This window comes from Scyliorhinus canicula, chromosome 2, assembly GCF_902713615.1.
Source record: "Scyliorhinus canicula chromosome 2, sScyCan1.1, whole genome shotgun sequence".
NCBI classification, from domain to species: domain Eukaryota; kingdom Metazoa; phylum Chordata; class Chondrichthyes; order Carcharhiniformes; family Scyliorhinidae; genus Scyliorhinus; species Scyliorhinus canicula.
This window is the reverse complement of record NC_052147.1, coordinates 77,271,729-77,297,922: the sequence shown is the minus strand read 5'-3', so window position 1 is coordinate 77,297,922 and position 26,194 is coordinate 77,271,729. Positions and strand designations below refer to the sequence as shown.

The window sequence follows — 26,194 nt, the reverse complement described above, 5'->3', positions numbered from 1 at the left end:
GGAAAATGTGCATCAAGGGAAAGAAGACGAGGGACTTGTTCAGAGGAAAACGGACACTGTACATGTTATTTACAATTAGGGACAGTAGGGTTCCTTGATTCTTCTGAGGTGGTGATCTATTTGAGTGGTGGGGCTCTGGCTACTTGGGACCTGCTCTTCCACCACCTGCCTGTCTGAGCGTTGTGCCAAACACTTCCAGGATCCCTGCGGCAGGTGCCCTCGAGTGTATGTGGCTTGATAATGACTCGATTTCTACCCTTCCGGGACATTAGATGGAGCTTTGCGTCCGGGGTCTGTGGGGATGGAACTGGTAGCAAGGAACCAGGGTCGGGATTCCGGGGGTGTGGGCTGCTACCTGAATTCCCTCTAGCAATACATGGTACTGCCGGTAGTTGTTTTGGGAGCCAAATGCCTTCATTTGGTTCACATGGTACCATTCTGCTTTCCCGGAATCCATCAGTATCTGGTAAACGGATGGGATCGCCTTATCTACCACCAAGTAGGGTCACTTGTATCTGGGGGATAAGAATATGCCTGGCTGGAAAACTGAGAGCATTACCTTCTGCTTGACCGCTGACTCCAGGGGTTCACCTTGCCATTGAAGTATGCTTTACTCTGCTTTCCTTTTTCCCATTTCAACAACGGCTGCCGGATTTGCAGCTTGAACATTTTCCAGCAGTGTTTTCACTGCAGTCTCGTGGCTGAGAACTCGGGTTCTGATAACTCCAGCCCAGCAAGGGTTAGATCCCTCATAGTTCGCCTTGTCATGAGTACATGGGAAGTGAACCCGGTGCAACTGGATACTGAGTTCCGTACTATCACGAGAACAAATGGCAGGACTTTGTTACAAGTATGGTTATTCTTCTGGACGGTCTTGCGGATCATTTCTTTGAGGGTGTGGTTAATCCTTTCCACTGTTCCGTTGGATTGAGGATGATACGCAGTGTGGAACGTTTGGTTGATTTGAAATAAGCTCATTACCCATTACATCACCTGGGCAGTGAAATGAGTGCCATGGTCCGAATGTGTACTATGAGACACCCCACCTCGTGAAGATTTGCTGCACTTGGATATCTGCCATGACTTTGGCCGTATTGATTAAAGTGGGGAAGGTTTCTACCCACTTGGATGTATTTGTAACCTCCTGTGCCAGGTGTTAGAGGACCGATATAATCAATCTGTAGATTTGTCCAGGCGTCTTCTACAGGTCAGGTGTGCCTCAGTTCTCCTTTGTACATATACCTGTTGGGATTATTTTGGGCGCAGACCAAACATTTATTGATGTAATACCCCCCATCTTTATATATGTCTGGCCACCAGCACAATCCCTTAATTCGTTCACCCGTGGCTCATGGCCCTGGACATTGTGATGTTGATAAGTAATTTGGTTGCAGTCTCTAGTCAATACCATGTGCCTTCTGAAGGCCTGGCCTCTATCTCTCTCGCCCCCACCTTGGGTGCATCATGTGGGAATCGACTGAGGTAGGGATCTGGCTTTCACTAAATTCCCTCCCACAGTTTACCCAACTCCCTTGACTAGCCTAGTTCTGAATACATAGTTTGTTCACCTCGTGTTACAGACACCTGGTTTATGACTTCCTTCTCAATACAGGCTCGGGCTGGATGCAGGAGAGTACAAGATTAGTGGATTTGAATTCAGAGCAATTGGGCACTTACCGAAGCCCACCCAGGGACACCACTGTTGTTTGTAACTTACCAGACGAGTTGAACAAAGGACAAACACAGTTTCGCAATTCAACCCAAATTTATTTACAAACACAATAAAACAGTTATTCTCCCACAGGATCCCAAATGTAATCTGCCCAAGATTATAATATAGCCCCTGCCGATGAACTGGATCGAGCTGCAGGTTCAATCCTCTGAGCCTCAGTCGTCTCAGGGCCCTCGTCTACGAAGGTGAGTCTCGCACATCTCTTCCGTCCATTCTCTGGTCCATCGTCACGTCTTCTCCGTTGCCTGAGTCGAGTCTTCACTGGGAGGGACCCTGGGTGTCTTTTCCTATTCCCCTCTTTGCGTCCTTCTTGACGTTTCTCTGACTCTTAGCCAATCAGGTGGCTGGGCGGGGGTTGCAACAGCAAATGGAGCTCCCCTCCACTTCCCAACCCCCCCCACTCTTTCTCCCCCACCCCAGTGGGGGGGCCACAGGCCGTCAATTTTAAAAGGGGGAAATACACACTTATCTGCACTCTGATATTGTGCCCAACCTTCCTCTCGGTGTGGTAGCCTCGGGCCTCCAGCACCCTGGTCTCCGCAGGCTCCAGCGCGTTGCAGAAGTAATGCAGCTCTGCCTCCTTTGAATGGACCAGCTTGGAAATTCTCATTTGGGGAAGGCATTTAAACAGCAGATTTATATTCAAGGCAACAGGCAGCATATTTAAGAAGTATTCTAAAGATATGTAGAAGTTTTCTTTAACCAGTTTTTTTGCTCTTTCTTTTATGGCATTGCTGTTGTTATTGATTCTTTGAAAGTAATTAATTTTTTTATGATTCAAGGTGGTTATTTACAAGTGAACATAGGTTTGGTTATATGTTTTAAATCTGTGAAATTATAGGGCAGCATAGTGACGCAGTGGTTAATACTGCTGCCTCGTGGCGCCGAGGTCCCAGGTTCGATCCCGGCTCCGAGTCACTCTCTGTGTGGAGTTTGCACATTCTCCCCGTGTTTGCGTGGGTTTCGCCCCCGCAACCCAAAGATGTGCTGGGTAGGTGGATTTGCCACGCTAAATTGCCCCTTAATTGGAAAAAATGAATTGGGTACTCTAAATTTAAAAAAACAATCTGTGAAACTATTTAAATCTGCACTATTATTATGTAACTTTCCATGTGGCATGCTTAAAAGTGTTTGTATGTTTTAATTTCTAATGTGTCAAGATTTTCAAAGCTCCCAGGACATTTTGCTGTCACTGTCCTTGCAACATCTGATATTTTTGTGTTTACAGCAACACCACAGTGCAGAAAAGAGCCATTTGGCCCATCGAGCCTGCACTGACGCTCCAAAAGAGCACGCTACCCAGGCCCACGCATCCGCCCTATCCCCGTAGCCTCACCTAACGTTTGGACGCTAAGTGGCAATCTAACCAGGCCAATCCACCTAACCTTTGTCAGAACCTTTGTCACCTAACCTAATCTTTGGATTGTGGGAGGAAACGGTGGTGGTATGGTGGCACAGTGGTTGGAACAGCTGCCTCTCAGCGCCAGAAACCCAGGTTCAATTCTGGTCTTGGGTAACTGTTTGTCTGGAATTTGTACGTTCTCCCAGAGCCTGTGTGGGTTTCCTCCGGGTGCTCTGGTTTCCTCCCACAGTCTAAAAATGTGCAGGTTAGGTGAATTGGCCATGCTTAAATTGTCCCTTAGTGTCCAAGGATCTGTAGATTAGGTTCTGGGGATAGGGCAGGGGAGTGGTCCTTGGAATGGCACTCTTTCAGAGGGTCAGTGTGGAGTTGATGGGCCGAATGGTCTCCTTCTGCATTGTAAGAATTCTATGATTCTATTCCATGGTTTTAGGAAACCCATGGAGACACGGGGAGAATGTACAAACACCGCACAGTCACCCAAGGTCCGAATTTAACACGAGTCCCTGGTGTTGAGGCAGCAGTGCTAACCAGCATACCACTGTGCTGTTATGTTTCTGCCTTCAGTTATCTTCATTTATTATTATCTCATAATTAAAGATTGTAAGAGCAGCACGGTGGTGCAGTGGTTAGCACTGCTGGCTCACGCGCTGAGGTCCCAGGTACGATCCCGGCCCTGGTTCACTGTCCGTGTGGAGTTCGCACATTCTCCCCGTGTCTGTGAGGACTTCGCCCCCACAACCCAAAGATGTGCAGGCTAGGTGGATTGGCCATGTTAAATTGCCCCTTAATTGGAAAAAATTAATTGGGTACTCTAAATTTATAAAAATAAAAAAAATAATTAAACACTGTGTTTTGATGTTTCAGTAAGATGTTTATAGAAGCTTGTAAAGTTTAATGTAAAACATATAGTAACAAATAATTTTATAAATACAAAACTTCGAAACCAGTTAATATTTAACAGTGGAACAATGACATTAAACTACCTCAATTGTTACAAATTTCTTGAAATAACCTATATTTTCTCACTTGAACACAGCGGCCAATAAAATATATTTCCCCGCATAAACATAATGGTTCTGTCTATTTGTAAGAGGGAAAGGGGAGGGCTTTGACATATCAATTGTTAATGTTACAAGATCAAAGTCCTGGCACACATCTACTCTAACATCATTGTGGGATGTCCTTTGGCAGTACACTCTTAGGGGTTGGTAATTGATTCGCTGTAATAACTGTCAGAGAGAGAGTTCACATTAGCTTACCAGAAGCTTCCATATGTCAACAAAGGCATTAAACTCTGATACAACATTTGAAGTAATCACTGAGGCCTGCACGGATAACATGACATCAGGGAGATTCGTAAACAACACAGCATTAAATACATTGCAAAATCCAAATGTACTTTAACTCTGTCTCAGCTGGGAGGACAGGCGGGCTAACATTTGTGTCCATGAAGGAGTCCATAGCACCAGTATTGAGGCCATGATTGTCCAAAACCAACTCCGCTGGGCCACCCATATGCTTAGGATGTCAGAGTCCTGACTGCCAAAGCAAATAGAACGATACAGCGCAGTACAGGCCCTTCGGCCCTCGATGTTGCACCGACATGGAAAAAAAACTAAAGGCCATCTAACCTACACTATGCCCTTATCAACCATATGCTTATCCAATAAACTTTTAAATGCCCTCAATGTTGGCGAGTTCACTACTGTTGCAGGTAGGGCATTCCACGGCCTCACCACTCTTTGCGTAAAAAACCCACCTCTGACCTCTGTCCTATATCTATTACCCCTCAATTTAAGGCTATGTCCCCTCGTGCTAGCCACCTCCATCCGCGGGAGAAGGCTCTCACTGTCCACCCTATCTAACCCTCTGATCATTTTGTATGCCTCTATTAAGTCACCTCTTAACCTTCTTCTCTCTAACGAAAACAACCTCAAGTCCATCAGCCTTTCCTCATAAGATTTTCCCTCCATACCAGGCAACATCCTGGTAAATCTCCTCTGCACCCGTTCCAAAGCTTCCACGTCCTTCCTATAATGAGGCGACCAGAACTGTACGCAATACTCCAAATGCCGCCGTACTAGAGTTTTGTACAACTGCAACATGACCTCATGGCTCCGGAACTCAATCCCTCTACCAATAAAGGCCAACACACCATAGGCCTTCTTCACAACCCTATCAACCTGGGTGGCAACTTTCAGGGATCTATGTACATGGACACCGAGATCCCTCTGCTCATCCACACTACCAAGAATTTTACCATTAGCCAAATATTCCGCATTCCTGTTATTCTTTCCAAAGTGAATCACCTCACACTTCTCCACATTAAACTCCATTTGCCACCTCTCAGCCCAGCTGTGCAGCTTATCTATGTCCCTCTGTAACCTGCAACATCCTTCCGCACTGTCTACAACTCCCCCGACTTTAGTGTCATCTGCAAATTTACTCACCCATCCTTCTGCGCCCTCCTCTACGTCATTTATAAAAATGACAAACAGCTACGGCCCCAGAACAGATCCTTGTGGTACGCCACTCGTAACTGAACTCCATTCTGAACATTTCCCATCAACTACCACTCTCTGTCTTCTTTCAACTAGCCAATTTCTGACCCACATCTCTAAATCACTTTCAATCCCCAGCCTCCGTATTTTCTGCAATAGCCGACCGTGGGGAACCTTATCAAACACTTTACTGAAATCCATATACACCACATCAACTGCTCTACCCTCGTCTACCTGTTCAGTCACCTTCTCAAAGAACTCGATAAGATTTGTGAGGCATGACCTACCCTTCACAAAACCATGCTGACTATCCCTAATCATATTATTCCTATCTAGATGATTATAAATCGTATCTTTTATAATCCTCTCCAAGACTTTACCCACCACAGACGTTAGGCTCACCGGCCTATAGTTACCGGGGTTATCTCTACTCCCCTTCTTGAACAAAGGGACCACATTTGCTATCCTCCAGTCCTCTGGCACTATTCCTGTAGCCAATGATGACCTAAAAATCAAAGCCAAAGGCTCAGCAATCTCTTCCCTGGCTTCCCAGAGAATCCTAGGATAAATTCCATCAGACCCCGGGGACTTATCTATTTTCACCTTGTCCAGAATTGCCAACACTTCTTCCCTACGCACCTCAATGCCATCTATTCTAATAGCCTGGGTCTCAGCATTCTCCTCCACAATATTATCTTTTTCCTGAGTGAATACTGACGAAAAGTATTCATTTAGTATCTCGCTTATCTCCTCAGCCTCCACACACAACTTCCCACCACTGTCCTAGACTGGCCCTACTCTTACCCTAGTCATTCTTTTATTCCTGACATACCTATCGAAAGCTTTTGGGTTTTCCTTGATCCTACCTGCCAAAGACTTCTCATGTCCCCTCCTTGCTCATCTTGGCTCTCTCTTTAGATCCTTCCTCGCTTCCTTGTAACTCTCAAGCGCCCCAACTGAAACTTCACGCCTCACCTTCACATAGGCCTCCTTCTTCCTCTTAACAAGAGATTCCACTTCTTTGGTAAACCACGGTTCCCTCGCTCGACCCCTTCCTCCCTGCCTGACTGGTACGTACTTATCAAGAACATGCAATAGCTGTTCCTTGAACAAGCTCCACATATCCAGTGTGCCCAACCCTTGCAGCCTACTTCTCCAACCTACACATCCTAAGTCATGTCTAATGGCATCATAATTGCCCTTCCCCCAGCTATAACTCTTGCCCTGCGGGGTATACTTATCCCTTTCCATCACTAACGTAAAGGTCACCGAATTGTGGTCACTGTTTCCAAAGTGCTCACCTACCTCCAGATCTAACACCTGGCCTGGTTCATTACCCAAAACCAAATCCAATGTGGCCTCGCCTCTTGTTGGCCTGTCAACATATTGTATCAGGAAACCCTCCTGCACACATTGTACAAAGAACGACCCATCTAATGTACTGGAATCATCTTCATCCAACCCCAGGAAGGATCCCGAACAAGAGGAGGACAAAGGAAGCCCTTCAAAGACACCTTGATAGCTTATCTCAAGCAATGGAACATACACATCAATGCCTGGAAAACCTTTGCTAAGAAGAGACTTCTTTGGAGGAACCTCTTTATTGAAGGATCACAATCCTTCGAGAGCACCTGACGGCAGGACGAGGTCCAGAAAAGGAGCCTTGGAAAGGACTACCCGCGACCTAGCATCCAAGCACTGATCCCACCTTTTGGAAACTCCTGCCAAATGAATGACTGAAGATGTGGCTCTAGTATCGGGTTCATCAGCCATGCAAGGACCCACAGAATCTGAGGCCAGTAACACGGAGTATCTTAGGTGGATGATCATACTCGTTAGCGAGTGATCATTGCATTCTATCCATATCGTTCCTTTAATGGAATTAATTTCCTCATAACAAACCAAAGTTTTAAAAAAATCTTTCTTTCACTTTCTGTGACTGAACTCATGTTATACAGCAAAGTACCCTTTTAATGGAATTGAGTCTCACGACAAAGTTTAATAAAAATAAATCTTCCTTTCACTTTATTTGCATTTTAAACATCTTGAGAAACACTAAACACTAATAATATAAAATATTAGCTTGACCGAAAAGTGAAAAGTACAATGAAGAAGGTGTAAAAACTCTCCTGACATTGGGGCAAGTTAGTGCTGTCCCTGGATTTTTTTATTCAGCAGCTCCAACAGGGCTTCAAGCAGGGGGCAAAAAAACACCTGAGCATGTTTGCCCGTATGCCCATACTTCCGGGTCGTCTCGCAGAGCATGTGCAGCGGACCAGCGACTTAAGTCACTGACCCAAGAGGAAGTTATGGGCTTTGCTTTGGAAGCAAAGTTTACAGATTGCTGTGAGTTAAATAGCAACCAAGTGATTCAAATTTTTCAATGTGCAATATACTGTGAAATTTAACTTTCAAATTGAAAGGGGTTCAGTGATAGGATCTCAAGTATGTCACGTTTACAAATAAGGCAAACACTTTTGCAACAAATGGATGAATGCCTTGCATTTCATCTGAAACTCTATTTATCCAAACTGCTTTATGTTCTTAAAAAACAAAATGTGATACCACGGAGAACAAAGTTCACTAGTAATAAACAGCCACCGTTTATGGTTGTTGTATGACATGGCAAAAATAAAAGTACTAAATTAAGGGAGATCTAGGCATGTGGCTAGAATGGTGTGGCACAAAGCCATGGATAGGGGTTTCTCTGAATTGAAATGTTGTTACATGAGCATGCCGAGAAGTTGTAGGGAAACACCAGTTAACAAGGTATGCAAAAATTTAACTTGTATTGAAAATCATAAAATGTATTTGTATAAAGTATCTTTGTTGTTACTCTTAAACCAAGGCTTATTTGCTTGTTCCAGTAGTTCAGGCGAATATTAAAGATCTAATGGCAGAGTTTAAAATTCTTCAACCTACCAGTACCATAAACTTAACTGGAAATGCATTGCTGTTTATGTGAACCTACTGTGCATAGAATCCGATTAATTAGTTTCATGTCACGTGCTTTGGGACATTTCAAGGAGATGTGATGGGCATCAGTATATATGCAAATCTTTTTGATAAGTTATGTAAGGTGAGGATCCCATTGTCGTGGTCCATGTAGATACCAACGGCGTAGATAGAACAAAGGTTTGGCGAAGAGAGTTTGAGGAGTTAGGCACAAAATTAAATGTGGAACATCCATGGTTATAATCTCTGGATTATTACCTGAGCCGTGTGTAAATTGGCATTGGATATGTAAAATTTGAGAGATTAATATTGGTGTAGGAGAAGTAAGTTTTGGTTCGTGTGTGCTGGCATCAGTACAGGGATGAATGATGGCTGCACCATTGGAACGGCCCACATCTGAATAGTGCTGGGACAAGTATTCTTACAAACTGCACAACTAGGGAAGTAGAGGGGGCTTTAAATTAAATAGAGAGTGGGGCTGGTTGTGTAGAGGGGATAGATAAGCAAAATGACATGGCAGCATTGCAAGGGAGGGGCGGACATTAAAAAACAGCAGCAATTAGGATCAAAAGGGGAAATAATGGTAAAAATGCAAAATTGATTCTTTATTTAAATGCATGCAGTATCTGGCACAAAATAAATGAATTAACGGCACAAATTGAGGTCAATGGGTATGATCTTATAGCCATTATAGAGACATCAGTACAATTAGAAAAAAAGCTGGGAACTAAACATTCAGGGGAATATGACTTTTTGTAAGGGCAGATAGGAAAGAAAGGGTGGTCGGGTAGCTTTGTTAGTATTAGATGAAATAAGTACGATAGCAAGAAAAGAACTTCGATCAGAAGATGTACAATCCCATGTGTGGAGATGAGAAATAACAAGGGGAAGAAGACACTGGGGGGAGTGATCTATAGGTCCCCTAACAGTAGCTATACTGTAGGACAGAGAATAAATCAGGATAATGAGGGCAGTAAAAAAGGCAGTGCATTAATCATGAGTGACTTTAATCTTCATGGGGATTGGGAAAATCAAATTGGCAGAGGGTTGCCATGAGGATAAATTCAGTGTATTTGGGACAATTTCTTAGGACAATATGTTGTGGATCCAACCAGGGATCAGGCTATTTTGGGTCTGATGATGTGTGATGAGGCAGGTTTAATAAACAAGCTGAGTAACAGGTCCCCTCAGAAACAGCGACCGTAACATGGTCAAATTTAGCATTCAGCTTGAGTGCGTGAAACTTGGGACAGAAACAACTGTGCTGAACCTAATTAGGGTAATTACAAAATAATGAAGATAGAGTTGGCTGAAATGGACTGGGAAAGGTGTTTAGCAGAAAAACAGTTGATCAGCAATTTCTGTAAATAGTTCTTGATCGCAATAAAGATATGTCCCAGTGAAGAAGAAGGATTCTAGGAAAGGGATAAATCAACCATAGTTCACCAAGGAAATGAAGGATAGTATTAAACTGAATGAAAAAACATAATGTGACAAAGATTAATGGTAAACTGGAGGAATTGGGAAAGTTTTAAAAACCAAAAAAAGACGACCAAAAATTATAAAGAGGAAGAAGATAAACTATGAGAGTAAATTAGCAAGTAATAAAAAAACAGACAGTAAGAGCTTATTTAAATGTATAAAAAGGAAGAGAGAGACCAAAGTGAACATAACCTCTTAGAGAATGGCTGGGGAAATAATGGGGAACCAGGAAATGGCAGAGGAGATGAATAAATGCTTTGTGGCAGTCTTCATAGTGGAAGACACCAATAACATTCCAAAAATACCAAATAATTAAGGGGGTTAAGGGGGGGGGGTGGGGAAGGAGAAGAATAAGTGCAATAATTATCACTAGAGAAAGGTACTAGGGAAACTAATGGTAGCTACACAAATAGTGAAAGCACCGGAAATAGCTACAGAGATAATGGATGCACTGGTAATATTCCAACAATCCTTAAATTCTGGAAAAGTCCCAATGGAAAACTGCCAATGTTACACCCTTCAGAAAGGGAGGGAGACAAAAAACAGATATGTATAGGCCATTAGCTTAATATCTGTTATTGGGAAAATGTGGGAGTCCATTATGGAGGATGTCATAGCAGCACATTTAGAAATACATAAAATAATCCAGTAGAGTCAGCATGGCTTCATGAAGGGTAAATCAGGCCTGGTTTTGGAATTCTTTGTGGTGATAACGAGTAGAATAGATGAAGGGGTACCAGTAGGTGTAATATACTTGGATTTCCAAAAGCGTTCAATAAGGTACCACACAAAAGGCTACCTAATAACATAAGATGTAGTTGGGGTAGTATATTAGCATGGATAGAGGATTAGCTAACTGGTAGAAGACGGAGAGTTGGGATAATAGGAGCATTTCCAGAATGGCAACTTGGGGAGTGGAGTGGAACAGGGATCAGTGCTATGGCCATAATTATTCACAAAATATACTAATGACTTGGACAACGGAAGTGAATATACTATTGCCAAGTTTGCAGATAAGACAAAAATTGGTGGGAAGGCAAATGGTGAGGATAACAAAATGAATCTGCAGAGGGATATAGGCAGGTTAAGTAAGTGGGCAGAAACTTGGCAGATAGAATATAATGTAGGAAAATGTGAAATTATGCACTTTGGTGGAAGAATAAAGGAACTGAATATTATTTAAATGGAGAAAGACTGCAAAGAAATGCAACACAGAGGGATGTGGGGGTCCTCTTGCATAAATCACCAAAAAGCTAGCATGCAGCTTTGGGTAATAGGAAAGACAAATGGAATGTATGGCTTTATTTCAAAGGGAATGGAGTATAAAAAGTGGGAAGTCTTGCTAAAACTATACAAGGCATTAGTTTGACCACACATGGAATAATGTGAACAGGTTTGGTCCCCTTATCTAAGGAAAGATATACTGGCATTGGAGGCAGTTCAGAGAAGGTTTATTACGTTGATCCCAGGAGAGATTTTCAAAAGAGGAGAGGTTGAATAGGTTGGGCCTGAGTTCATTGGAGTTTTAAAGAATGAGCGGTGACCTTACTAAGACATATAGGATTCTCAAGGGACTTGAAAGGGTAGATGCTGAGAGGTTGTTTCCCCTTGTGGGAGAGTCTAGTTCCAGAGGGTATAATCTCCGAGTAAGGGGATTGCCCATTTAAGACCGGGGAGATGAGGGGAATTTCTTCTCGGAGGTTAGAAATTGTGTGGAATTCTTTATCGCAGAATGATGTAGAGGGTGGGGCATTAAGTATGTTCAAGGCTGAGATGGACAGATTTTCAATCGGGGAATCTAGGATTATGGAGATGAGGCCGCAAAGTGGAGTCAATGATTATATCAGATCAGCCATGATTTCATTGACTGGTGGTACAGACTCTATGGGTCGAATGGCCTACTTTTGCTCCTATTTATATGGTCTTATGATTGCATGATAATGTTCTTTCATTATAAAAATACGATTGATGTATTTATCGTGGTGATAGTCACACCAGACTCTGGAATAAAGGCAAAACACATGGTTAACAGTTTTTAGAATTCATCCAAGACTCCTTCCTTGATCTATATGTTTCTCAGCCACTGTGGGAACAGTTTCCACCTGTCTGTTCTACAGAGTAGTATCAAGAATTGTTTCCCTCATTTCATCTGTTGCATCCTTTCCCTCGACCACCACAATGAGACAGATTGAGTTTTGATTTTATGAATATTTGTCTGCTATAGAATGTCAGTTCAGTGTTGTTCAAAGTGTCAAAGATATTTTGTTTGACAGAGTAAATAATTAAATGTCCGCAAGATTGTTTGTGTCAGTAGACTGAGAGTGCTGCTGAGATCCATAGTTTTGATTGGTCTCTTTGGAGTACATTGATTGCTAATTTTATGTAGTCTGAGGAGAATCCAACAGTCATCTGTCACAGTATCTAATTGTCTTGTTCACCCCATGAACAAAGCTCAAGGAACTTATCTGATGTTTTTTAATACTTGTGATCTGTAAGGTCAAAGTCTGAATTCATGTACACTCAGCTCAACGTGTCACTTTATATGATAGTAGATTGTCATGCAGTCCTGTTAATGTACAAGTGTCAATAGAAAGAACGTGTTACCCAAAATAGTAAAATAAAAATGCACCATTTTGTTTTATTTTAAATTTTCTGTGGGTACTTTCAGGATCTGATCTTTTGCACCTTTGTAAGTGAGATAGTTCTGAATATTTAAATGCTTGGTATGTTTTACTAAAATTCCATGTCATTTCTTGGAAAAAACCCAATATCAAATCTTGACTAGGGATAGACCACAAACCTCAGGTATTTGGTTATGGTGACCTTCTGTAATGTACAAGTGGATCCAGGACTGATGGGTTGAATGTTCAATTACTACTTTCCTCTCTCCTCTTCACTGCATTGTTGTTTGAAGAGTTCAGTATCGAACCATAGAAAGGTTACACCACGGAAAGAGGCCATTCAGCCCATTGTGTCTATGTTGGCCAAATAACAGAGAAAACAATCCCACTTTCCAGAATCTATTTTCCCCAGTGATATATCCACATTCAAGGATGTCAGTCCTTCCAGTACTTCCTCTCTCACTATACTTGCTGTCTAATATTTCACATTCTTTCTCTTTAACTAGAATGTCTGCATCATCCCTCTCTTTAATAGAGAGGCAGACAAAGTACTCATTAAGAACCCTGACCACATAATTTGCATCAATGTATAATTTGCTATGTGCATCTCTGATAGGTCCTACCCTTTGTTGCCACTTTTATTATCAGACCACAAGCTGCGAGTATGTTTCTTGTATTGACCAAATGACCACACAACCAGTATGTTAGTTCAAAAGACAGTTTATTGTAAAACACAAAACTGATATCTATGTACAATGATGCACGCGGCTATGTATTGTTGCTCGTTTTACTGGAGTGTATTAACACGCCTCCGTTTAAAGGCCGTGTGCTTAACACTACTATGGCTCTGTGTATGTAATTATGCTCAGGAGTCGCCAGGTGCTGTATTTAGACACCTCACAAGTGTATCGAGGTCAGGTTCAAAGTAATAAATCTGTACACCGATTAGTAAGTCCAAACGATTGATATTTATTATGCCAAATATAATAAATACACATGCATACGCTAAAGAGACTAACTTCTAATACTAAACAACTAAAATACTTATCTAGACAGGAACAGGCAAGGTCAGGGGACAAGGCCTTCGTCCCGTTCTTGGTCTGCAACTCTCAGGTACTTAAAGTTGTCAGGATCTAGCAAGGTCTGGATCACGTAGCGATCGTTGTATTGGCACTTACAGTTCGATGGCTGATGCTCAACGGCCGGTGCTGAAACTGGAGTCAGGATGCGATGTAACAAGTCTGGGCCGGAGTCTGGAAGCAACAGACGAACCATGTGCGGGGTCTATTCTTATAGTCCCTAGAAGTCCGTGCCCCTTCGGGGCGGGCCTTTTACCTGCCATGTATCGATTGGGCCTTTCCCAATCGATATCTTCCAAACCCCCCAATCTGAGGGTCGTTTCTCGATGGGTGGGCTGTCCTATGGTTCTTTGTGTTGGATACAGTGGTGCCGTTCTATCTGGGCGTCTACTCAAAAGTATCCATTCATACTTAAATGTTTCTATTGTGTGGGGTCTGGATCTGGATCACCTCATTACTATGTAGATCTTGTTGCCATTTAAACCTTTGGCTGAGACTCTGCACCTGGCCACAAACTGGTTTCTGTACGTGCAGAATGCTAATTAGTCTTCTGCAAACTGCTTGTCCTTGCTAAGACTGTTTTTCCCTGCAGCCTTAGCAATTCCCCATTTTGTAGCCCAGTGTCCATCTTAGGTGGCTACATTCCCTCCTTGTGATCCTCACAAGAAATTGTGAAGGATCACCTATGCATGTTTCTTCGAGTGCCTTTGGGTGCCCTCTTTGGGTTCCCTGACCGTAGCAAGTTCCTGGGCGTCTACTCTGTCTTTAACTATGGGAAGAAAAATTTTATCTGACATTTCTACTTGGCGCTATGTCAAAGGGGACCTCTACCTATCACAAGTACTATCCTTATCTTACTTTAAACATTTTATTACAGTCTAAAAACCTTATCCATTCACACCACATTACATATCACTTTCTGACTCGGCAGTCGAGTTCAGAACAATATAATACATTGGTTTCTTTATTAACATATTGCTTTATTCATTGAGGGGCTGGGGGGATTGGTGAAAACCGAAAATAGGGGATTGAACTCCGTAGATGGTTGAGGGGCAGGAACGGGAGGCTCTCCTTCTCCATTTCCTCAACCTGAGGGTCTGTACAATTACGCAGAGGATTGCAATCACCAACAGTGATTCAATCACGTACGACATTGAATACCATGTCATAAATTTTGTGCACCAGGTCTGAACTTCGCTGATCAGAGCTGAGCACGGGGGAGTTGGTGTGAGGGAAACATTGATGGCGGGGGTTGTGGGGTAAACGTGACTTGCTTCCACATATACAAATATAACGTTTAACAGTAATAGGTAGGCTTCCATCATGGTCTTCTCTTCGTTCTCTTTGTTCTCTTCCTCCTGTATGGCCGATCCTTGCCGTGAACCCTCTTTCGACTCTTCGAAAGCTATGGGATCAAGCACAGTATCTGTCAATACACAGTTTAATATCCGTACTTGTTAGTGTATCTGTCCTCTCATTCCAATTGACCCTTAAATGACTGGCCAAGTCACACCCTGTGACTCCCCTCATTTTTTTTTTCAAAAGCGAATTTTAGGAACAGAATACACCTAACAACTTTCCTCCTGCGAGCCGTCTCGCAGGCCTTGCAAATTTACCATCCGAATGTTCCTGGATGTAATTAGCATGTGGGATGGCGGCCTAAGGGCTACCTAACGAAAAATGAAAACAAATTTTGAAACAAAAGGTCGAATGGGTTGCGTATGGGCTGCTACGGGTACGATTTGAATGGAATCCCCGGGTAAGGCGTGCTGTGCCGTACCCGAGCTTGGCTGACCAAAGTGGGTTCTCAGACAGGGCGGGTCCTCAATGCCATTTCTCCACTGCCTGAGTAACCTGGAATGAATGGGCAAGAATGTGTTAACCGTGGGTTTGCAGCCTCTATTCACCGAATAGAGGGGCACCTAAAAAACAAGGGAGGAGCCAAGATGCTCCAACATCTAAAAACAGGGAACAAGTCGTGAACCGTGTCGGTTCACCAGAGGATACAACTGAGGTTCTCAAAGGTTTCAGCGGAGAAACTAGTGTGCGTGTAAGGTGGTCACAATCTTTTCAGCTGAAAAGATCTGCAATCAAAACCCTTAACATATCAACAAGCAAACAAACATAAACTAGCAAACAAAACATACGTGCAGGTTCCATCAGAAAGGACATCGCTTCCCTCAAGCGGTTCCTATCTTACATCATCTGGACACCTCACTTTTCCTCTGCCTCTGTGAACAGGGTCACAAAAGGGTTGCCGTATCGGGATTCAGACACCGTGTCGTCCTGCTCTCCCGGATCCCACACCCTTGTGTGGATCAGGCATGCAATTTTGGAATTATGTGACCGGGGGTCACTTTCATCGTTACGGACAAGTCTGTATGAATTGTCCCTGTGCCAAAGTGTTGGGTCCAAACTTAAATGGGCATTGTCGGGGTAGTCGGGGTCAGGTGGTGGGTCTGGATATTTGATATAGGTGACTTCCATGGGGTCACTAGAGTCGGGGTCATAGTCGCTGCAGTAGGGTTGTGTGCTGTGGCTGTCCTCAAAGTCAGTGTCAGTATCGCTGTCTCTGCTGTGGCACCTTGTGGGCGTTTCAGGGCGTGGTCTGTTGTGGTCAGTGGGTGGAGTCGTGGGCGAGTCCGATGATGAACTGGTCTGTGAGGGGGATGGTGGAAACGTGTCTCTAGTGGGCGGGGCGAGGTGTTCTGCTGCGTCTAGCAGGACATGGTGTGCGTGGTTAGACTGTGTTCCATATGCCTTCAGTTGGTTAATATGGAACCACGCAGTCTTTCCATTGGGGTATTTTATCCTGTAAACTGAGGGGCTAATTTTGTCCGAAATTGAATATGGGCCTGAGAATTTTGGTGCCAAAAAACTGCTGGGGTTATACACAGATAGCATTACCTGTTGCCCAACTTGGAATTCTGTGGGGTGTACGTTCTTATTAAAGCAGGCTGTGCTTTGTCTGCGGCGTTTTCCTAGTTGAACTGTGGCTGCGATCTGTGCAGACCTCACAGTCTCAACTAAGTCTTTAACAGCTTTCTCGTGTGTGAGGGCCGTCACTTCGGGGCTCGTCATGTCCAGTCCTAAAAGGAATTCTGTACCTTTCATAGGGCGTCCGGTCATGAGTGTGTGTGGGGTGGATCCTGTTGATGTTGAAACCGTGTTTCGGATAAACATTAGTGCAAATGGGAGTACTGAATCCCATGTAGAATTGTTCTCTTGAACCATTTTTCTAAGGGTAGATTTTAGGGTCCGATTCATGCACTCTACAATCCCGCTGGGCTGTGGGTGATACGCAATGTGAAAATTTTGTTTAATGCCGAATATGGTCAGGACGTTCTTCATGACACGTCCTGTGAAGTGAGATCCCTGGTCCGAATCTATACTTCTAGGTAAACCCCATCTCGTGAAGATGTGGTGGGTCAGGATCTTTGCAGCTGTCTTAGCTGTATTCGTTTTTGAGGGGAATGCCTCTACCCATTTGGTAAAGGTATCAATTACAACCAGCACGTATTTATAGCCATTCCTACAAGGGGGCAATGGTCCTATAAAGTCGATCTGGAGGTTTGTCCAGGGGCCATTAACTGGTCGAGTATGCCGAAGCTGTGCCTTCTTGGAATACCTCTCCGGGTTATTCTGGGCGCAAATAAGGCAATTCTCAATGTAATGGGTTACATCGGTCCTTAGGTTAGGCCACCAACAGAGTTGCCTGAGGTGCCTCGTGGTCGGGTCGATCCCTTGATGTCCATGACTGTCATGGAACAAGGCAATCATTTGGTTTCTGTCCTGCTGCGGGACCACATAAAGCTGGTCCTTGATGATCACACCCTCATGTGTGGTCAGAGCGTGTCGGAACTTATCATACTGGGGCACAAAATTCCCTTTAAAAATCTCCCTGAGATCTTCATCCTGCTTCTGTGCCTCTGCTAAATCCTTAATGTCTGTCAGTGAGACTTGAACTGCACTCACAGGGGCGCTAGCTGGTGCGCTAGCTGGGGGTGTCCAAAAGTGTCCTCGCCTGGAACCTGCTTTAGCCAGTGCGTCGGCTTTTACATTTCCAGGGGGGGATGACCTATGGTGGCTTCTAACTTTTATAATGCCAAAGGTCCTATCCTTCGCTTTGTCTAGGATGTGGCGGAGCAAAGGGGCTGATGGAAGGGGTTTCCCGTCTGCGGAGACAAAACCTCGTGTCCTCCACAGGGGTAGAAAATCTGTTAAGCTGTTGCAGACATATAGACTGTCCGAATATATGTCTGCCGGGCTGGGGAAAGAATCGGGGTGGTCCACTATGTAAGCTATGGTCGCGAGCTCTGCTGCCTGCGCGCCTAAGTGACCTGGCAATTTTAGTGCTATTTCTTCGAGTGCGCGACCCTGCGCGTCCTCGACATAGATGCCGCATCCAGTGATACGCTCACCATCTAAAACCGTGGATGAACCGTCCACGTATATCCTCAGTGGGCCACACGTGTCTGTGTGTTGGGGGCTTTGTCTTGGGTTCCCTATCTTCCTGGGTGGTGTCTTCGCTATGAACGGTCCTGTGTTGTGTAGGGGTGCTACAATTTCACATTCATGGGCTGTCCTGGATATTGGAGGTTGTCGGCTAAAAATGTGTGTGTCCGGGTCCGTTTAACCGTAATGCCGCGTCCTTGTAAAAGTAGTGTCCACCTAGCTGCCCTAATCTGGCTAACTGAACCGTCCTTCAGTCGACCGTCTAGGAGTAACTGTGTGGGGGTGTGCTCGGTCAAAATAGTGATGGGGTTGAGTCCGGTGTAGGAAAACTATTGAACTGCCCAGAAAACTGCAAGGAGGTGCCTCTCGCAGGCTGAGAATCCTTGTTCTACTGGGTCTAAAAGTCGGGAGGCATAAGCCACTGGTCTTAGCTGCTCGTGCCGTTCCTGAAGTAACACGGCCGAGAGGGTCAGATCTGTGCTCGCTACCTCTATTGCATAGGGGGAGAGTTGGTCTGGGACTTGTAGCGCGGGTGCTGCGCTAAGGGCTTTCTTTAAATCTTCCACAGCTTCTGTATGCTGCGGAAGCCATTCCCAAGGGGCTCCTTTCTTAAGGAGGTCTGAGAGTGGGGCTGCCTTTGTCGCGAAGCCATCGATATGGTTCCGACAATAACCAACCAGTCCTAAGAACGACCGGAGGGCTGAAACATTCTGGGGAAGGGGCAATTTGACAATCGAATCAATCCTTTTGAATTCGATCTCGCGTTTGCCGTGCGTGATGACTGTACCCAAATACATCACTTTATTTTCCAATATCTGGGCCTTTCTGGGGTTAACTTTACATCCGATTGAGGTTAAAAGTTCCAGGAGCTCGGCCAGAAGCGTAATGTGCTCTGCCTTTGTATCTGTCTGCAGTAATAGGTCGTCCACATACTGTACCAGACATTCGGGGCGGGAAAACTTTTCTAAATCATTCGCCAGCTGTCGGTGGAAAATGGAGGGGGAATTGTGGAATCCTTGTGGGAGGCATGTCCACGTATACTGCTGTGTTTTGAACGTGAAGGCAAATTTGTACTGGCACGCCTTTGCCAATGGGATTGACCAGAAGCCATTGCTAATGTCCAATACCGTGAAGAATTTGGAGTTGAGTCCCTGTTTGAGCATGGTCTCGGGACTTGTTGCTACCATGGGGGCTACTGCTGGGGTTACTTTGTTGAGCTCCCGATAATCAATGGTCAGACGCCATGATCCGTCGGGCTTTCTCACTGGCCAAATAGGAGCATTATTGGTCGAGGCTACTGTTCTAAGTACACCTTGCTCCAATAAGCTACCTATTACTTTCTCTATTTCTCCCTCTGCTTCTAGGGGAAATCTGTATTGTTTCTGTGGTCGGGGGTCAGGTCCGGTAACGTGAACTTGTCCAGTCATTCTGCCGCAGTCGTGCCGGTGACTGGCAAATGCTGTCCTGTGTTTGTTTAAAACTGCTCTCACTTGTCTGTCCGTGTTTAGTGTAGTCAGGTCAAATGAATAGTCGCCTACTGCGCTAATCCGATTAGCGTACTCTCCTACTGTGAGAGTAGCGGGTGCTCTGTCTGATCTTGCCATTCGCCAGACACACTAGTTAACTGGGTCGAACGACAGGCTATGGGCATTCATAAAATCTATTCCCAGTATGTGTTCTGCTGAACGGGGAAGATTTACTAAAACGACTGGGTGTTTGGTGGAAATGTTCCCTAGCTGGATTGCTACGGGTGCTGTAATGTGTCCCTGCTGCGAGTGACCTGTGAAACCGCTAGGTGTGATGGTGGAGGTGGTCGGCCACGTGTCTGCCTGTGCCGTGGTGGTGGAATTAATTGTGGTGCGGGACCCTCCTGTGTCCCAAAGTAACTCTATGGGCTTCCCTCTAACCTTAGCTGTGACTACCGGTCTTCCGGATTGATCCCAAAGAGTGTCACAGACCCAAGTGGGGGAGCCCGAACACCGTCAGTCCGTCCCGTCCACATTGGTCTGTCCTGACTGTATCCCTATACTATGGATCGGCTTTGCTTTATTTCTATTCAGAGTGCCTGTCTGCTGGCCTCTCTGTGATCTTTGGGGTGCATTGCATTCCTTAGCCCAATGTCCTAACTGGCCACAGTTGTAGCATTCAAGCGACTTCTGTGGAGGGCTGTTCTTTCCTTCATTTACCCATGTGGGGCTTTGGTGTGCTCTCACTGCCTGAATGTCCGCTGCAGCCTGAGCTTCCTCTGGGGACTTTACTTTGCCTTTGCCCTGAACTGATTGCTCCCAAGCGCGGGACAATCTTTTCAGGACCCATTTCTCATTGTGGGCCTCTTCTGAGGGGTCATAACTGTTGCAAGCACTCTGTCCTGCATCTGTGGCATGGGAAATTATGGTGCGCGTCCATTTAACCATGTTTTCACGGTTCAAATGTGCTCTATTTAAATCGCCGAATACTGCGTTAAAATGGATCCACAGCCTTCCTGCAAATGCTGTGGGGTGCTCTGTTTTCTTTTGTCGGCACTTGTTAAGTCCTTCAACTGGGTCACCTCGGTTATACCCTATGGCATCTAAAATGGAGGTGTGCATTTCCTCTAGGGTGCCTCCGCCAACGTTCTGTGGGTCGGGGAGGGCTGCTACAACAGATTGGTCTAAGCTCAGAACCGTGAGCTTAACCTGCTCTCTCTCGTCCAGGCCGTACATGGTTGCCTGTTGTTTTACTTTCGCGAAAAATTGGTGGGGGTCTGCGGTAGGGAGAAACGGAGTGATCTTCTCACACGCGTCCCTGAGTTGGGTTACAGTTAAGGGGGTGGTGTAGGTGATATCGGGTGCGCCTTCTGTGGTTGCTTTCCTTTGGGTGGTGACTGGATTCATTGGTGCGGTAACTATCTGATCTGTGGGGGGTTGGGGTGCTTTTCTTTTCTGCTGCGCTGCTGGCGCACATGTTCCTTGAACATAACGCTGCGCTGTCTCACTTAATTCATGCCAGTCTGGGGCATTCTCCTCATCTAGCCGTGTTCCAAAAGTACTTTGGAACCCATTCTGCACTGAAAGCAGAGATTGCAGTTCCGCAATCTGCTTTCTACACTTCGCATGATCCACTGTACTTTGTCTTTGTTCTGTGGTGGCAGCATGGAGTGCTCTTAAAGCTGCCTTTAGGTCAGAGCATTGCCTCTGCAATGCCTCTACCTGCTTCTCTGATTCTTCTCTTATCAGGACGGCACGTTGCATGTCCTGATAGACCTTTTCGTACTGGGTCTGGGAACTGCTGAGATGGGCTAGACATGACTGATGTGCCCTCTTGGCATCATCTACCTCGCTACCCTTCTCTGCCAGCTTCCCTCTAAGTTCCATATTCTCTTTCTCGATGTCCCTGACATCCACTTTGCTCATCCTATTTTGTTCTTCTAATTCTGCCCGGAGCGTCTGAACGACCTCCTCAGTGCCTCGCAACTGTGCCAAACAGGACACGGTTGCCATCGGCTTGCGTGATTTACTAAGGTTTTTCTTATGAATTTGAGAGAGGTTCTCCCACCAAGTATGTCCTATACTTCCGGGACCTGTCTCCTCATTCATACAGAACTCTTTCCAAAGGGGCCATCCCTTTCCTTGCAGATACTTGCGGAGTTCCAGCTCCCACACGGGACACTGACCTACTCTGCTACTGCTGGTCGCTGCGACCACAAACCGTTCTGGGTTCATGAGGCGTTCCATTGCCTGCATGGCCATTTTGTCATTCTCTTCACCTCAACACCCCCTGTTCCAAATTTATGTTTTACAAGACGAGTAAGGCTTACGCTATGTTCCGTTCACAAAACTCCCGAAAGTTCATCGCAACAAAAGCTCTCAGGTTTTCCTTACAACCCTGTTAGTACGCATGCACAAAACGCACTTCCGAATTATGTTTATTCGTTTGAACACCTTGATTACTTGTGATTTTTCCTTTTTCTTTACTCAGATTTCTAATTCAAATTTCTGGGTCCTCTACGAAGTGGGGGTGCCACTTGTAACCGCGTCCCGTCAGGATGTCGCCACTAAATGTTGCTCGTTTTACTGGAGTGTATTAACACGCCTCCGTTTAAAGGCCGTGTGCTTAACACTACTATGGCTCTGTGTATGTAATTATGCTCAGGAGTCGCCAGGTGCCGTATTTAGACACCTCCCAAGTATATCGAGGTCAGGTTCAAAGTAATAAATCTGTACACCGATTAGTAAGTCCAAACGATTGATATTTATTATGCCAAATATAATAAATACACATGCATACGCTAAAGAGACTAACTTACTTCTAATACTAAACAACTAAAATACTTATCTAGACAGGAACAGGCAAGGTCAGGGGACAAGGCCTTCGTCCCGTTCTTGGTCTGCAACTCTCAGGTACTTAAAGTTGTCAGGATCTAGCAAGGTCTGGATCACGTAGCGATCGTTGTATTGGCACTTACAGTTCAATGGCTGATGCTCAACGGCCGGTGCTGAAACTGGAGTCAGGATGCGATGTAACAAGTCTGGGCCGGAGTCTGGAAGCAACAGATCGAACCATGTGCGGGGTCTATTCTTATAGTCCCTAGAAGTCCGTGCCCCTTCGGGGCGGGCCTTTTACCTTCCATGTATCAATTGGGCCTTTCCCAATCAATATCTTCCAAACCCCCCAATCTGAGGGTCGTTTCTCGATGGGTGGGCTGTCCCTATGGTTCTTTGTGTTGGATACAGTGGTGCCGTTCTGTCTGGGCGTCTACTCAAAAGTATCCATTCATACTTAAATGTTTCTATTGTGTGGGGTCTGGATCTGGATCACCTCATTACTATGTAGATCTTGTTGCCATTTAAACCTTTGGCTGAGACTCTGCACCTGGCCACAAACTGGTTTCTGTACGTGCAGAATGCTAATTAGTCTTCTGCAAACTGCTTGTCCTTGCTAAGACTGTTTTTCCCTGCAGCCTTAGCAGTTCTCCATTTTGTAACCCAGTGTCCATCTTAGGTGGCTACAGTATTAAACTACGCCTATCAACTAAGATGACCTTTACTTAAACTTCTGGATGACCGGTTCTGTGCAGGTAGATAAGGCCTTTAACTGAGTCCCTACGTGTGTCGGCTGGAAATGGGTTCGTCTCGGCTGCGGTTCGTCTCTCTCTCAGGTAGCGATCGCGGGTCTTGAACTTGGCTGGCCGTTATGCTGCAGTTGATATGGGCACAGAGCGATCCCAAAAGATCGATCCCTAGTGTGCAGGGCTTCTTATCGTTCTCTTTCTTTCGTGCCCTTTTGGGCGGGGTTAACATGGGGTCCAATGGATCGATAGAGTCTCAATCACTGATCGATCCCGGCCAATTAGGGGTGGGTACGTTGATGGCTGGACTGGCTCTAGTTGTTATTGTTCCAAGTGTGTATGCCTTTCCAAATAAGGGGGAGCGGCGCCGGGGAGTCTGCTACTGTTGCTATTCCTTGATTTGAGTTAATTGTCCTGAGCTTCTCTTTAAACACCCAATTTTGGGGCACCCTTCATTCATCAGTTCCCGCCAATCCCTTTTTCCAGTTGTGCTAATGTAGCATGCAGATGTGTTCCTGTTGGGCCTTTTGTACATTGCCCTTTGATTGTTACACCCAAATAGGATGCTTCTGTTGGGTTTTCCCCATAAAATACCATCCTCACATTGCCCCGCACTTGGTGGGGTGAACCATAATAAGTTCAAGTTTTGTTGTGCTCGGATTTCAGCGATGATCAGTGTGAAGAGTCGGAGTCCTAGATTCATTCCGTATGTTGTCTGTCTTTGTCTTTTATCGTGTATTCCTAGGGAATAAAGCATAGCATTGTGTTATTATTTTGGTTAATATCTGTATTTATTAGTCTTTCTCTCTTAATTCCAATTACCCTTTATGATTGTCACCATGTGTAATCCCCCATTTTAAAATGGAGACTGTATAGTCAAGGCGTGAGTTGCCTTCTTGCTGACGTGGCTGGCAATCGTGATCTGGCCTATTGCTTTTTTGGGCGGGGGGGTTATAGGTCGCTCCTGTGGTCTCGTATCGGTGATTGGGTGGGGGGGTTTTGTCTGCAATCGCGGGCGAAGTGTCCTGTTTGTCCGCAGTAAAACATGACCCTTGTGGTGCGTGAGGTGAACCTTGTGCTCCGGGGTACTGTTCCTCTCTCCTACCTTCATTTATCCATGCGGGTTCATAACTCGGTGTGACTGGATGCATGGTGCCTTCTAATCTGTTCTGATCTATCTGCTCCTGTAGTGACTGTTCCCATGCCCTAGAGAGACGTCTAAGTACCCATGCCTCATTATGTGTGTGATCTGCTGGGTCATAGCTTGTACAAGCCTTTTTACCTGCTTCTGTTGCATGTGAAACTTGTATTTGGGACCATTTAGTGGTTTCTTCATCATTTAGGTTAGCGAGGTTTAATTTGCCAAAAACTGCTTTGCAATGGATCCAGAGGTGATCGGCAAAAGCCATCAAGTGGTCTCCTTTCTTTTGCCTACATTTGTTTAGTAATTCCACTGGGTCCCCTTTGTTATACCCGATAGCAGCTAATATGGAGTCCTTCATTTCATCTAGGGTTCCTCCTACATTTTGGAGTTCAGATAACGCTGATCTTACTGACTGGCAAAGGCTCATTACTATTAATTTTACTTCCTCCCTCTCATCTAAACCATTTGTTGGCGCACCTCCTCAAAGAAGCTATGTGGGTCTGCAGTGGGTTCAAATTGTGTTATCTTATTGCAGACGTCCCTTAACTGGGTTATTGTGACCGGGGTGGTGTAGGTGATAGGTGGACCTATATGATTCCCTATCCTTCTTTCTGTAGTGACTGGATTTATGGGTGCCGGGGAAATTTCACTACGTGTGGGGGTTGGTGCTGTCTGTTCAGCCTGGGTTGCGTGCTTTTCTCTTTGGTATGGGTGGTGGTTGCTTTTGACCTTCAGTTCCATCTACGTATGTGTGCGTGCGCTCTCTTTTCACTCTGCCCAATCAGCCGTCTCTTCCTCCTCTTTCCCTGCTGTTGAGAAGGTACACATGAATCCATTCCTAACCGAAAGTAACGATTGAAGTCTGTCTATCTCTCGCTGGCACTTGGTGTGATCAGCGGTACTTTGCTTTTGCTCCTTAGTGGCCAGGTGGAGCGCTCTTAAAGTTGCCTGTAAGTCGGCACATTTGTTTGTTAATTGAGTGACCTTTGGTTCAGTCTCCTCTCTTACCAAGACCGCACGTTGTGTGTCTTGATAGGCCTTGTGATACTGGGGCTGAAAGCTGCTAAGGTGTACTACACAGGACTCGTGGGCGCGTTTAACATCGGCGATTTCCCTTTCCTTAACAGCTAACATTTCCCAGAATTCCTCATTGTTTCTCCTATTTTCTTCCTCCTCTCTTAACTGACCACGGAGTGTCTCTAGGAATCCTCGCTGACTCGCAATTGTGCCAAGCTGCGCACTATTGTCATTGGCTTTCTAAACTATACTTAAATATTTCCTCAACACATCCTCCCATAGGGGCACTGCTCTGACATATTGACTACTGTAACCTCGGGTTGCGGATTCATGATCCTTTCTCCTAATTGCGCTGCCATCTCTTCTCTACTTTTAATTTGGAACAGGCGGGATAAGGAGTCGATCGAACGATACGGCTTACGGCTATATTCCGGTTCACAATCCCTCTAGATTTGCATGCAAGTCTGACGAGTTTACCGTACCCTTCCCTGTTAGTTACGCATGCGGTTAGTGCACACATCTGAAATTCGGTTATTTGGTCAAAACAAAACTTGCTCTTGTGGTCTGTTTTCCTATTTCCCAATTTAATTCAAAGTTCCAGGTTCTCTCTCGGAGTAACAAAGTCACTTCTAATCGAGTCCCGTCAGAGTCGCCAATAAATATTGCCACTTTTATTGTCAGACCACAAGCAGCGAGCGTGTTTCTTGTATTGACCAAATGACCACACAACCAGAAAGTTAGTTCCAAAGACTTTATTACAAAACGCAAGACTTATTTCTATGTGCCATGATGCACGTG

At 45.0% G+C, this 26,194-nt stretch overlaps 2 protein-coding genes across 2 annotated transcripts in view; one reads left to right on the top strand and one right to left on the bottom strand.

Moving 5' to 3' along the window:
- Positions 1-26,194, top strand: part of sec23a (Sec23 homolog A, coat complex II component) — a 151,234-nt gene that overhangs the window by 12,399 nt on the left and 112,641 nt on the right. The gene's annotated exons all lie outside the window — the stretch shown is intronic.
- The window catches only part of LOC119955092 (histamine H2 receptor), a 95,482-nt gene continuing 93,200 nt past the window's right edge, over positions 23,913-26,194 (bottom strand). Inside the window, exon 4 of the mRNA XM_038780974.1 lies at positions 23,913-23,976. Within this exon, the coding sequence (XP_038636902.1) occupies positions 23,935-23,976 (42 nt within the window). The 3' untranslated portion in view covers positions 23,913-23,934. The remainder of the gene's footprint in view (positions 23,977-26,194) is intronic.